This window comes from Pundamilia nyererei, unplaced genomic scaffold, assembly GCF_000239375.1.
Source record: "Pundamilia nyererei isolate P.nyererei 1_Seehausen unplaced genomic scaffold, PunNye1.0 scaffold00025, whole genome shotgun sequence".
Classification (NCBI taxonomy): Eukaryota; Metazoa; Chordata; class Actinopteri; order Cichliformes; family Cichlidae; genus Pundamilia; species Pundamilia nyererei.
In genome coordinates, this window is record NW_005187426.1 from 3,905,892 (window position 1) to 3,920,193 (window position 14,302).

The following is a 14,302-nucleotide window of genomic DNA, read 5'->3' on the forward strand; positions in this document are numbered from 1 at the left end:
AAGTCTCTCGATAGACGATAATTTCTGGTGAAAATGAATGAAAGAATTATTCGAAATATTAATGCGCCCGCTACAGCTCTATAGGGATAATCTCACAACATTAATATCCAAATCTATGCCGCAATACTGGCTAATTAGCCTTAAGTCCCGCCACTATATAAAGTGTGATAAATCCCTCTCGAATATATACTTATCACAGCCACGGAGGATGAAGTCTGTGCCCCGGGCTGTCCAGTAACACACATACAAAAAACCAAAGCAATGCATTTCAACATGCAATGCACAGTAACAGCCACCATCAAAAGCAGCTGTCAAAATACCTCGGCCAAGAAAAAAAAACAATCTTATTGTTTGATTTTTTTGTTGTTGTTTTTTTTTTAAGTTGCAGCAGTTCATTTATTAGCCAAAATATAGACTTTCTTGTACAATTTGGTTCACAAGTATGTACATATTCTTAACTTTATATACAAAACATTTCAACATCAAATCCTCACAGAACTTACAAAAAGAAAGAAAGAAAAAAACACACAGACTACAGGTTCATAGATTATTACATTAGCAGTTTTACACAGGACATGCTTACAATGTAAGTATACAGAGATGTATTATTCTTATATTACATTCCATATTCAAATTAAAATTAAAGAAGAAAGAGGGTGGGTGAGGGTTTATGGAAAGAGCCAAAAGAACCGTGGCTGGTTCTGAGGTCTAGTTGGTTCTGAGGCCTGAAATACACAGGGGTACAACAAAATGTAACAAAAAATGTAGAAGAAAAACAACAACACTAATAATAGTCTCACGAAGAGTGAAAACATAAAGTGATATAAAAGTGACAATTGCCTTTCAAAAACGAACCTGGGGTGAATTTGCATTGAGCTCATTTGCATGACTGAACAAGTTAGTGTAACATAGGCCTTGAAGAAATAACCCAAGCGCACACAGACGCATGAAAAAAATGAAACAAAGCTAATTTGGGTAAATGTGGCATTTTAAACTAAAATGTGATATTGCATTAAATGAAAATTCCCAAATGTCATTAACTGACAGCCTCGTTATCTTTGAACTGCGTGGAAAGCTGTTAAAAACAGCTTTTTCTCTGCATCCAAGGCACTAGATCTCTCTGAAGCTGCAGCAAAGAAAATCAAAATGCGTTAATTGAACTTCCTTTGATCAGAGCTCATCCTGGGTTTATGGGAATATAATGTTAAAACGACGTGATTTAATGGGTTGAGGACTTAATGTAAACCATAATACAGGCGCATGGACCTCAAAATAAAGTAGACGACGTAACAGCAACTCAAGAAATAAAGGGGGCATCTAGTTAAGAAGAGTTTTCGCCAATTTCAATGTTTTTTTTTCCTTAAACACTTCCTGATGAGGTTTTTTCTTAACCCTCCCGGACAAGCTGTTACACACACACAGGCACACATCGCACACACTGTATTCTGCTGTAACATTAACACTGGTTATCTGCGTGGCCTAGGCAGAAAAAATATCCATGAACAGGCAAAGAAGGCAAAAGAAGGTCTAAAATAAAATAAATGAAATTAACTAGTGTCTTTGTTTTGTAGTTATTTATACATGCGCGTCTCAGTGACGAGGACATGTACCTGTGACTGAAGTCTCTGAACTATGACTCTTGTCCTCCGTTTGCCTGCTGCTGTAGAGGGCCAGGCCGGTGGCAGTGGCCTGGTTCGCCAGTCCCAGATAATGATTTGAGTTCAGTAAAGCCAGCTGGTGGGCCGAAAAGGCTCGGTTCGTCCAGTTCTGGATTTTCCCAACCGGACAAGAAGAGATGAGTCTGTGAGGAGCGATTATGGTCTGAGCGGCCGGCCCTGTGGAGTTGCTGCCGTTCATTTGCGGCGATTTACGTGGATTGTCTGGGGCCGTAGCTGTCTCTGCCAAAGACCAGATTTTTGGTTTTTGGGCTGGGACGGGGTTGTTTTCTGAGGGCGGTGAGCTCACGGATACAGAGTTCAGTTTGAGCTGTTCCCCGTTTGGCTGGGACGTTTTCATGTCCAAAGAGTGGTGACGGTGATTGTGGAAATGCTCTGCTCCTCTCTGTACGTCTTTGCCCTCCTTTCCCACAGCCTTTAGAAACCTCTGGTCGGGCCCTTGTAAATCCTCATAGCCGTCAGAAATCTCAGAGTCACTCCTCCCGTCGAGTTTAATATCTGAATGCAGGTCGTCCTGGTCGTCCAAGTCGTCCTTGTTCTCAATATTTTCCGTGTCGATGTTCTCCAAGTCGATCTCCTCCTCATCCTCTCTCTTGTCCCCCTCCCCCCCTTCGTGATCGCTGGTGTAAACATTTCCTTCTTCGTCCGTGCGGTTCCGGGGGGTCCAGGTCATCTTGTTCTCCTTCTTTAGCCTCCTCCGGGCGTTGGCAAACCAGGTGGACACCTGGGTGAGGGTCATTTTGGTGATAATGGCCAGCATGATCTTCTCACCCTTGGTTGGGTAGGGGTTCTTGCGGTGCTCACTCAGCCAGGCCTTCAGGGTGCTGGTGCTCTCCCTGGTGGCGTTTTTGGGTCTGGATGGGTCACCGAATTGATATTGGCCATATGGGTAAAAGGCAGGGTGATGGTGAGCAAACCCGGGGTGCTGGACACCGGGACTGTCTTTCAGTTCATACTGAGCACCCTGTAAAAACAAAGAATCGACGCGTAAGAGGGATTAGACATATTATATCAATACCATCAAGTAGTTTGTGTGGAAATGTTTACATTGCGCAAAATCCTCTCTAGCTATCAAGAAATAAAGACAAAAGTGGGATTCTTAATAAAGTGTAAACAAACTAAAAGATTCAAGTGTTTTGCAGTGGAATTAAATCACCAAGCGCAGATGAAAGGGGGAAAAGTAATTTCTTAGTTTAACAAACACTTCCGAAGTGAAACATTTACTATTACACACTATTCTCCACCTTTACCTGTAACCTCCCACATTACATTGCATCATTTTTTTTCGTTACTATCAGTTTCCGGAATTTATGTGCGAAATGCGCATAAAAGGCTTAAAGCGCACTGTTAATGTGTCACTTTGTATCCACTTTTAACCATATTTTACAAACTACTCAGTTACAAAGTTCAACGCGGCGTTCTAAAACTTTAAACTTAAAAGGAATAAAGTTATCCCAGTGTCATGTGTAGCTTACGTTTCGACAAAAAGTTTTTAGATAACTTAAGCGAAAGGAGAACAACTCACCAACTGATTGAAAATTGATATATCGTTTGTGTAGGGGAGAAACGCTCCATAGCCTTGCGCTGCTGCGGCGAAAGGAGATCCATACATAGTCGAGAGGACGTTGGAAAGTGCCCCGGACGGACTGAGCTCTGTCCCGGCTCGGGCATTGTTGGCGATCCCCTGGCGCTCCGGCGGGTATATCGGTCGGATGTACTGATATCCCAGCTGAGGGAAAGACATGGTGGTAGGAAAAGGGAAAAAGGTCTGCTGCAATCACACAAAGCAATGGAATTGCCTCGATATCCACTTTTACAGTGTGAGCATGTGAGCAACAAAAGGTGCAAGCAAGGGAAGTCTATATTTCCTCGGGAACAGCCAGTGTAAACGATCCGGTTGCGCCCCTTATTTCTTCCTCCTCTTCTTCTTTCCACCCTCACTTCCCTATTGATCTGGATGGACTAAGGTCAGGTCCTTACAGATTGCTTTAGATTATTGGGACTCCCTTTCTCAGATTGACATTTTTAGTCGTTTAGAAGCCCCTCCTATTTCTCAAATCTCACCCCACTCATACAAACCACACACCAAACACACTCTCTCTCTCCCTCCCTCCCTCTCTCCCTCTGTGTCTCTCTCCCTCTCTTTCGGATAAGTGCACTGACGTCGCGAGCTCTTATTTGAATGGGGTTTCAAATCTCATTTTATGGCTCGCCAATCTATTTCATTTGCTATTTGTTCGCGTCTGGCCTAAACCGCAATTTTTGTATTAATTCGCACAATTTGACCACGCGGATACACGTAAGCAGTTTGCTGATTAACTTTTTTTGGGCTACAATTTGCTTTTAATATAAAATCACAGAAGAAAGTTTTCTCTGGAGACTCAAACTTGGAGACTCAGCCACGAAAGGGTATCGGTTAAAACTCTAAAATCAGAACGTAAAATTAAGTTTATAACCACTTTTAAGTCGTTTTTTTTTTCATTTTTCTTTTTCCTTTTGAATTGCCACACACTAAAAATACAGTAACCAATGCAAGGGAGCTAATAACAAGTAGAAAAAATAGTACTTATTAATAACAAATGCCTGTCGGACTAGGGTTCGAGCAACGTGTTTCCAATTACCGGCTTCAAATGCCCCCGGATCACAGGTTACGCACACTTTTTTATTTATCGCTTCATCGCTGCGTGCAAGCTGTGTTTTCTTACACCGATTTGAGGTGTTATGTTCTCTTGGTGGCATGAGACTCGGCGTAAAGTAATTCTTTAATCTGAGACATCAAACGAGTCGCATGAAACTACTTGACATCAAAAGAGACGCTGATGATGGGCGCATTATGCTGTTAATGAAGACTAAGTGTAAAGTAACAACAGTCATAACAAACATTAGAGTGGATTCGGCTGGAAAGATGTTTATTCTGGGACACGACACTACACGAGAGGGAAATAAATGAAAAAAAGAAGAAGCTAAAAACAAGACCGAATTATTAGAAAACAACAACAACAATAACAACAAACTAATAATATTAATAATCAAAATCAAAATAACAACAATAATAATAATTTTGAACATGATGAGATTGAGTGACTATTCAGTGGTTTTAAATAAACACTTTTAATCCACCAAAACGCAAAACGGTCATCCGGCCATACTGCACCTTAAAGTAATCCATTTGATAATTTTCACACGACCGGATGTTTCTTGTTACTCGTGCGGATTAAAACAAAACAAGAGAGTCAGAATTGAAATTCCATGAATCAATAAATAAAATGTGTAAGGGGCAACCCTAATCGCCTTTCAATCCGCCTTTGTAGCAGCATCTGTTTTGTTAATCATTTGCAAAACAACTACAAAAGGTTGAATTATTATTTCAAACACTTTATTTAAATATGCTATAAATCTTTATGTATTATTGACAGCGAGATAAAATCCCATCAATCTCTTCAGTTTTGATAATGCGATCCGGGTTTCCAAGAACTCTGAACTTGTATAAACCTTTAATCTTCTTTGGAAGCAGATAGTTATCATTGTCTGGGAGGGATAATAACAGCTATAATTTCTTATATAGAGCTACCCATAAGGATACGCCTTGTTTCTGTTAAACTCTGTCCTGAATCTGTGTGTGTTCTTCGCCGACATCCACCACAACCCGGATTATGGGGTTATTAATTACAACGGCTTTCTGGTGCCATCCGACTGGAATGGTAATCACTACATAGCAGTCAATAGCACGTTCACACTTAACACACACACTCGTGCGCGCAGACACACATCACATCGACCTGCAAACTGAGGGGTCTAGACAGTGAAGTGAGGGCAAAGATAAGTGGAAGGTATAAGGAATACTTTGACGCACAACGGTGTAACAGCACGAATAAGGTAAAGCTTAAAAAAAAAAAAAAAAAAAAAAAAAAAAAGCAAGTTCAAACACCATATTGCAGAATGAAAACCATGTGTGTGCGCGGGCGTGTGTGTATGACTAAATGAGAGCGAGCGAGCGACAGAGGAAGGGAGAGAGAGAGCCAGCGAGAGAGAGAGAGAGTCGTAATAGCTGAACGTTAGAAGTGAGGATATAAACCCAGAAAGTCCAGCGAGGTGTCTGTCTCCTGCTGTCCGCTAAGCAGCACCCAGAGTCCGGATGGACACGTGTCTCATCCCCGGACTACTTTAACTCGAACCCCCCTTCCCCCTCATCCCTCCACTCACCCGCCACACACACACACACACACACACACACACACACACACACACACACACACACACACACACACACACACACACACACACACACACACCTCTATACCCACACCGAGGGCTGTGATTTATTGCCTCAAATCAAACACCACGCACTAACTTAACACTTTCTCACCGACCTGGGAAACTGGCGTAGCCATAAAAGCATTAAGACGCTGCTCCCTTCTCTCCTAAAAAAACAGAGAGTCTTGCTAAACAGTAAACTAACCTCTGCTTGACTTCCGTCTAAACACAAGCAAACACGCGTACTAGGCCAAAGCACAGCGATATACCTGTAAAAGCAGATAATTTTATGCATAATAATAATGTCAGTGTTAATAATAATAATAATAATAATAATAATAATAATAATAATAATAATAATAATAATAATAATAATAATAATAATAATTGTTTATTTTAAATGCTTTAATACTTGGGGAAGAATGCCGGGAACGCGCTAGAGCCAATTTAATTTGTAAGTGCTGTAAAAAGAGGGCAATCATACACAAGCGACTTGAGGGCTGTTTAGTAGAGAGCTCTTTGACGGTAATTATGCAGATGACACAATTTCACATTCTCATAAGCAAACATACACAGCCTATCGCTCAACAGTAGTTCCTCATGCAATACACAGAGTACCAGCGACACGTCGCAAATGACGAACCGAGGCTCTGCAAAACAGGCGAGATCAAAGGCTTCAAACAGAGGCACTTCAAATTACACATTTGGATCTCTTCCATAACGCCTGGTTGACAGAAAAAAAAGAAGAAGAAAACTTGCACATGGAATCAATTTTAAGGGACCCCTTGCTGATCATCGGTTAATTAGGGTGACGATTGACGATTTTAAAAGAAAATGTAATTAATGAATTAATGACCCTCGGATCATTGTGGTAGTTGAGGAGTGTGTGTGTGTGTATTGTGTTTGTTTGTGTGAGAGGCAGAGTTGAGATTTTTTCAGTTGCTTGACAAACCAGTTCCTATCTTGACAAGCATTTCTTGGGGTGTCAACTTCTTCTGGAGTTTCCAGAGTTTGTGAGGACTGACCGGAATTTCACATCTTTGCATGCACAAGTTTTTTTTGTTTGTTTGTTTTTTTACTGAACCTGTATACTGTAAATGCAGTAAAGGATGCAGTGCAGTGGGGAGATTTATAGCTTTTCTAAAATCACCAATGAAAGCTACTGAGGATATATGCTTGCATATATGTGACATATATCAGAATTATGAAAATTAGTGGCAAATATAGGAAGTAAGTGTCAGTGTAACTCATAAAAGTGAGTACTGCTATTATCCTACCTTATTACAAAGCAATTATTTTTTAGCTGTTGGGAACATAGCGGTTGTTAATCGAAAATTTTCCTCAATGGATTCAGACCTAAATTTGTTGGTAACCTAAAAAATAACAGAGCAACACATTCAATCTCCAAATATACTCTTTCAAACTCATGTCCCATTAGGGTGAATAAAGGCCCAATAAATCTTACAGTGTTTAAAGAACAGTGAAGCTTAATCCAATAAATGAATTAGTTTCTAAAATTAATTGTTCTTAGCAGCAGAAGCAAGTGTACTTTGAAAATACATTTAAAGTTTAATTTTTTTTACTGTTAGGATAATTTAAATAGTAGGATTTTAATTACATTACACCAAGCAATCATGCATATTAAATAGATAGCCTAACTTTGATTTGCATTACTGGCAAAGTAAAGCATTTTGGAACCATTCCTTCTGCTCACACCATTTGGAAACAAATTAATAGTCAATGGAGTGCAACTTATTAAACTGGGTTATGACAGCAGATCAAAGAGTGAATTAATGCATTACCTTGCAAATGTTTTACATCAACTTGATAACTTTAGGTTGTAGACTACTGCTAAATTTAAACAGTCATTCAGTCTAAGCACCTGGATTGAGTGAGAGATCCATTTTAGATTCAGGCCCTGAACAGAGCTTTGGACAAGCAGCCAGCAGCTTATAGGGTTTATAAAATGCACAATGTACATAGTCGTATGAGCTTAAATATATAAGCTTGTGTAGGGTTCTGAGTACCACACAGACTGCTTGGATTATAGGCTGAGTGTAAATGTTTCAAAATACTGTATCAGTACTTGTCTTGGTGTTTTTATGGCACTTTTATATAAATAATGAATGTTTTTCCTACTAGTATATATATTGACTTTGATAATGAATCAGTAACACTATCTTCCACTTATTAAATTTTTATTGTAATATTTTTTAATAATAATTGAATATAGTTTATACTTTTCTTATGATGCACACATATCTCTCCAAATTCTCTTTCTGTTTTGTTGGTTTATTTGAGTAGAGACTCAAAATAAAGCAACATGAAGAAGGACAAAACTGTGAGTCTGGGACAAAACTTCATTTTTGTTTTATGTTGATTTGGCTGGACAGTTTAAATGAGCTTTACCTTTCTTTTTCTCTTCTCTTACTTAACTTTACTTCCATTGCTTTCCTATAGACATAGCCAGCTACATTGCAGGCTTTTAACTTTCAGCATTTAGGTAACAAATGCATCTCCACTTATTCCATAAATCTGGAAGGAACTCAGCATTTTTTTCCAACATTATTTGTGTCCAGAAAGCATTAACACTATGAAGTAATCCAATCTCAGAAAAAGGGCTACACTTTCCCATTGAAAATCCAGGCAGCGCATATGGCCCCTAATATAAAAAACCCAAAATGCTATCAGCTGAATATGGATATGCTATCACTCTTTATGTATCATTCCTATTATTACTCCCACATTGAACCTTAGCAGGGAATTTTGGCTTGAACTACTGTATCATAACACAATATTCACACAACAGAGATTCGATATGCTTTGAGCTCCTTTAACAATACTGCACTGAAGGTGAGTTGTAGCTTATTTTTTTTTGTTTCCTCCTTGCCCACTCACTCTCACTCCATCTGCTGCAGTTTCCCCCTGTATCAGTAACACAAGGCATTGATTTTACGGTAAAGTCACTTTGTAAAAGGAATGAGTAACTCTGGGCCCCACTATCACTGTATTACACGGGTATGGCCCACGTAACAAGATGAACATTGATTCAGCATTACGGATGATCGATAATGAAATAAGTAACTTCAGGGCCAAATTAAAATGCAAGCTGGCTTGATGCTGCCAGACTCTGTGAGAGGTGACAGCAGGAGAGAGGAAAGTAGAGGGAGGGAGAGGGAAAGGCAGAGAGTCGGAGAGGGGAAAGAAAGACTACAAGCTTGTAGCAAATGAGAGTTCCCTGTATATTGTAATGATGATGTTTTGAAGATGTTAACAGTTATCAAGGCAATGACAATAACCTTGATGTTTACAGTAGCTAATGGCTATTACAAATAGACTTATCTGATAATACTCTTTTGTTTCTTTATTCACAATTATAAGAAAATTACATTTCAATTTTAACAACACACTCGCACCAAGACTGTATAATGTAATTTTTTTCTTTGGGTTTTGTTCAAAATCTAGAGCCTTAATTTAAACATCTCTTTATGGTTTTATTATTTATATTATTTATGAATTAATTCTAGCTTTACTTTACATTTCTGAAGTCGATGAACCAATCTGTGAATTTGTTCGCTTGTTAATTTGAAACACTGAAATATTTGAGAACCTGTGGATATGTGGCTTAATATTGACCCTGGCATCAGAGAACACTGATGGATAAAATGATCTGTTGCATCTAGCTGATGGTGCTAATTTGAAGACATTCATTTTAATATTTCTTTAATTAGTGTATTTGTCAGACAGTGGCCATTTATTAAAAAAAAGTGCCCCTGTCAGCCTGGAAAGTATCTTAATAAAAATACTTTTAGCTCATCATTCCGGCACTTTTCTTGATCCCTTGATTTTTATAATGCTTTCATAGGGGTCATACAAAAGATGCATTTTCTCTAAGCTGAAAATTATACAATTTTCCAGAACAATGTTCTGCTTCTCTACTTTTGCAGATTTGGTCTCACGGTCTGTGGAGACAAACTATCATCCATTCATTCACAAAGTGTATATCAACACCAACTATTTACCAAGACTATCCGACAAAAGCACTTATGCAACCCATGCTCTGTCTGTTTCATGAAAGCATAACGTGGTTAGTCTTGATCCAGTGGTAGCCAATGATGCCCTTTTATGGCACCACAGCTCGACACTGTGGCTGGGCTAATATCAGTTTCTCAGCACTTTTGGCCTACTGAGCCAGACAAAGCCACAGTCTTTCCAGCTGTTGCTGCTGCCGGCTGGGGCTGGAGAAGAGGCAGCTGTACCAACATGGGTCAGAGGAGCCTCCTCATCATTGTAGTGGCCTGGACCTTGCAGGGGGTATATGATAGATAGTAGATGGCAAGGTGAAGGAACTAAAAGAGATTTAAAATTCTGATATTACTGCCAAGTAACCGAATCTCATCATGATGCAGCAGTGACCGTGTCTAATCAAAGATGGATAGTTGTAGAAGACGCTGAAGTGCCTTTGTGATGATAATACAAGTCTGGAAAAGTTGACCAGCCAGTATCAACCATGCTGATATTGGTCTAATGCCAACATTCACATAAGTAAGCCATGATGAAAGACTAAAGTGTTCAAGGTTACATTACTAAAGTATTAGGAAGTTGTTGTTTTTTTTTTGTCTTTTGCCTGTACCATGCACCTGATCATCTAAAGGTGCATGGTGCATCTAAAAATTACTTGTCACAGCATAGTAAAATTATGAATTACCATTCTGATTCAGTCATTCTATTTGGGAAATATCATTAAAGAGCCTTATTTATAATGGTGTTTGTCAATTAGCTAATTTGTCTGGAGGGTAAAACGTATTGACCCCTCGTATCAAAATTTACAAGCACTGAACACAAGAGAACCATAAGACTGTTGAGATAAATGGTCATGTTTGAGTTAACTGTATCATGATATTACCCCAGTGAAAACTTTCAACTCATTTGTCTTTGTTTTATAATTAGCAGTTCCTTATTAATTATTTACCAAGTGTAGCAGAATTTTCCATTTTGTTCTTTTTAAGATTCAAATAGGATTCAGTCACCAAGGGAGAACTACAAGGTTATGACAAATTCTTCATCCCATCTAGCAAAAAAAAAAAAAAAAAAAGTTACTGTTGGGGTTCTAATTTAAGAAAGAAGCTGTTACTGGTGATGGAAAAATGACAAGGTTACCTGGAAAGGTTATTTTGTTACAAATGAGCAGCATAAACAGCATGAGAAAATACCTTGTGCTCTCCTTGGCATCTTGGTCCACCATTTAGCAATCCATTTTCCATGAAGTAACATTAGGATGTATGAGAACAAACACTGTAATGGTATGATGGTATGTTATGAAGGTTGGCGGGTGTGTAGACCTTTTATAATCTGTCCTATTGAGTGGCTCAACATGCCAAACGACTGAGGTCAAAGGAGACTTATCCTCAGCAGTCTAGCCCAGATAAAGATTCACAGACCTAAACCAAAGTACTTGTTCTGGGACTTTAAAAAGATATCATTGTGACCCACTGTGTTTAGAACACCAGCTAGGTCTAAGGGAGAACTTGATTTGCATTGTTCTGCTTTAATCAGTGTTGGGGAGTAACGGAATACATGTACCACCATTACATATTTAAAATACAAAATATAAGTAACAGTTACCGTTTAAAAAGGTGGTATTCAGAATACAGTTACTTTGTTGAAATGAATGGATTACATAGCGGTATTTTCCTGTTTCATAAGGCTATGCCCTCTTTATTTTTGGTTTCCACGCTGGTGGAAACCAAAAATACGAGTACGAGTGACAACTCATACAAGTACGAGTTGTCACCGAGCAGAAACGGGAGATGGAAGCATGTAAATATAATAATAACCACTGCAGCCAAGAAGAGTGCCTGATGAGCACAGTTGTAAGTAAGCTTAAGACTCGACTGTACACTGTGTTCGTGTTTTCTTCCGAAACAGTAAGTTCCTTTAGAGCAGCTTTTCAACACTTCTCTCTGTCTCTCGCTAGCAAAGTTGACCCAGACAACAAAGTAAAGCTAGTTCTGCTATGGCGAATAACCTTCAGTAAATGTAATAAATCACACAGCAATAGTACATTCATGTAGTTGTAAAAAGCATGATAATATATTAAGTAATCGTGAATGTATTCAGAATACGTTACTCTCATTGAGTAACGTAACGGAATACGTTACAAAATACATTTTGGGGCATGTATTCTGTAATCTGTAGTGGAATACATTTTAAAAGTAACCTTCCCAACACTGGTTTTAATGCACAATCAAAACTGCTTATAGTTTTGTTAATTTCTAGTTTTCAACTCAAAAAGATTAAAGACTGCCAATTGTATGTAGTATTTAAAATCTTTATAGATTGGTACACTTTAGCGCTGTACATTACCTCTAGTGGTGGCCCAGAGAAATATATTGAATTCTAACTGGATATTGGTGCTCAGAGTATTTTTTAGCACTTTCATTTGGAGGTGCCTAACCCTGGCTGGTGTCAAGTTACCCACAAAGTTTTGCCAAAAACAAATGTTTGGATTTCCTCTTAAATTTGCTGTTGATATTCACAGCATCAATAGGATCAATACATACATTTTGGATGATCCCTGATTTTTTAAATGTTTCTTTTTTCTTTCTTTTTTTTTTCTTTTGCCAAAATGTCACCTGAAATTTTCATACAAGCTTATTCATGAAATTATGTAATCAAATTTCAAAGGAAATCCATGCCCATAAATTGTTTTGATTTTCAGCATCCCCTTTGCCTTGCCTTCACTACATTCTGGCCTACCACTGGCATGAAAACTCTAAAAATGTCTGTGTTGTCAGTATGTTGTACACCCAGGCCAACAGTTTCATATTAAGGTGTAATGAACAGTATATTCTCCAAGGTATGCCCAACAAACAAGACCAACAATCCCAAACAAACATGTCTTTTACTCATATTTGGGTTTAGTATGTGTGTACATGGAACCCACACAGATATGCACTAAAAGACGTGTGTATGTGTGTGCATGAAAGTGTGTTTGTCTGGTGCTATCTCTTGTACAACAAGCACTGGAGCAAGACTGGACCCAGCTGTCAGGTCACTGCTGTCACAACCAATAATGATTACCCTCTCCCTGCTCTTCAATTGCTGCTCCATAACCACCAACGCAGGGGAGATACGCCCCTTTTAAGAGAACAATGCATCCATGAGTGGGCCTCATCATTGCCCACGCCCACTCTTATCAACCCTCTGAGGGCCCACAGACCCCATCTCTGTATGTGTGTGGATATCTGCTAATCTTTGTGTATCTGTCAGATTTTTCCAATAGGCACCGGTGGCCTGACATTCTCTCTATAGACCCAGAATGATTCCAGCCCTTCTGGCACAGGCAGATTATTTACCAGTCAATATATACTGTCTGAAGATTTTTATTTCTTTTCTTTTTTTTAATGATAGTCTGTCACTGCTAAGCCATGAAGACACTTATGTTAAACTTTCATCTCTCTGTCTCTCTCTTACTCTTTTTAAATCCATGACTCAAAAGGACACCAAGTTCAGCATATGTCAAACCTCTACCCACTCTCCAAGCAAACACATTAGTAGACTTAAACGATATGTACATCGCTCATCAGCATCATTTGGTGGGATTGGGCTGCCATTAGACCATATATTAAAGAGGCCTCATAGCCTGTCATCCTTGCCTGCCCATGTCTAATGAAACGAGTGCCCCAGAGCAGCAGTGGATTAGGAACACAGGCAAGTGAGTATATACTCATGTATATATATGTGTGATTATATATAGGAAAAGTGTCTGCATGCTATTCCCCAGGTCCCTTTAAGCTTCCTGACCAGCAAAGCATTCAAGCCCCGTGTGGCAAGGTGGAAGAGGAAAATCACTAATGCCCTTAGCATCAAACAATAAATCCTGAAGTTATTTGCCACCATGTTTAATTAAATATTTGGAGAAGAAAACCCTGTGATTGATTCCCTTTCTGCATTGATCCAACATTGATTGTGCTCTGTTTTGTTGCCCCAGCTGGGTTAATGCTAAATGGTGGCTGAGTTGCTGGAATAAATTGTTAGAAACCACCAGTGCAGAAACAAAAATGAACAGTGTGTTAAGTTGAACGAACATTGGTAGCGCTGGAATACTGTTTACATGTCACAAGGTGCTTGTACAGTGCTGCCCTGTGTTAGAAACCACCATTAATATTCAAATCCCTGTAAGTCATTTTAATGTGATATTTATCTAATAATAATAATAATAATAATAATAATAATAATAATAATAATAATAATAATAATAATAATAATAATAATAATAATAATAAGTATTTTATAATTATGCCCAAATTGTAAAAAATGCACTTGAGAAAAACCAGTACAATCTCGTAATGAAGATAAAAGCATTTTCT

At 38.7% G+C, this 14,302-nt stretch overlaps 1 protein-coding gene across 2 annotated transcripts; it reads right to left on the reverse strand.

The window, feature by feature from the left end:
* Nucleotides 1–356: 356 nt before the first annotated feature.
* Nucleotides 357–3,683, reverse strand: irx3a (iroquois homeobox 3a). Of its 2 annotated transcripts, XM_005727652.1 has the most exons (3): nucleotides 3,202–3,683; nucleotides 1,611–2,640; nucleotides 357–725 (listed from the first exon to the last, which is right to left on the reverse strand). In XM_005727652.1, the coding sequence occupies exons 1-3, from the start codon at nucleotides 3,418–3,420 to the stop codon at nucleotides 709–711; spliced, it is 1,266 nt and encodes a 421-aa protein (XP_005727709.1). In that variant the 5' UTR covers nucleotides 3,421–3,683; the 3' UTR covers nucleotides 357–708. The 2 variants fall into 2 exon arrangements, with proteins under 2 accessions (XP_005727709.1, XP_005727708.1); XM_005727651.2 differs by having other exon boundaries at nucleotides 357–2,640.
* Between the last annotated feature and the right edge of the window lie 10,619 nt (nucleotides 3,684–14,302).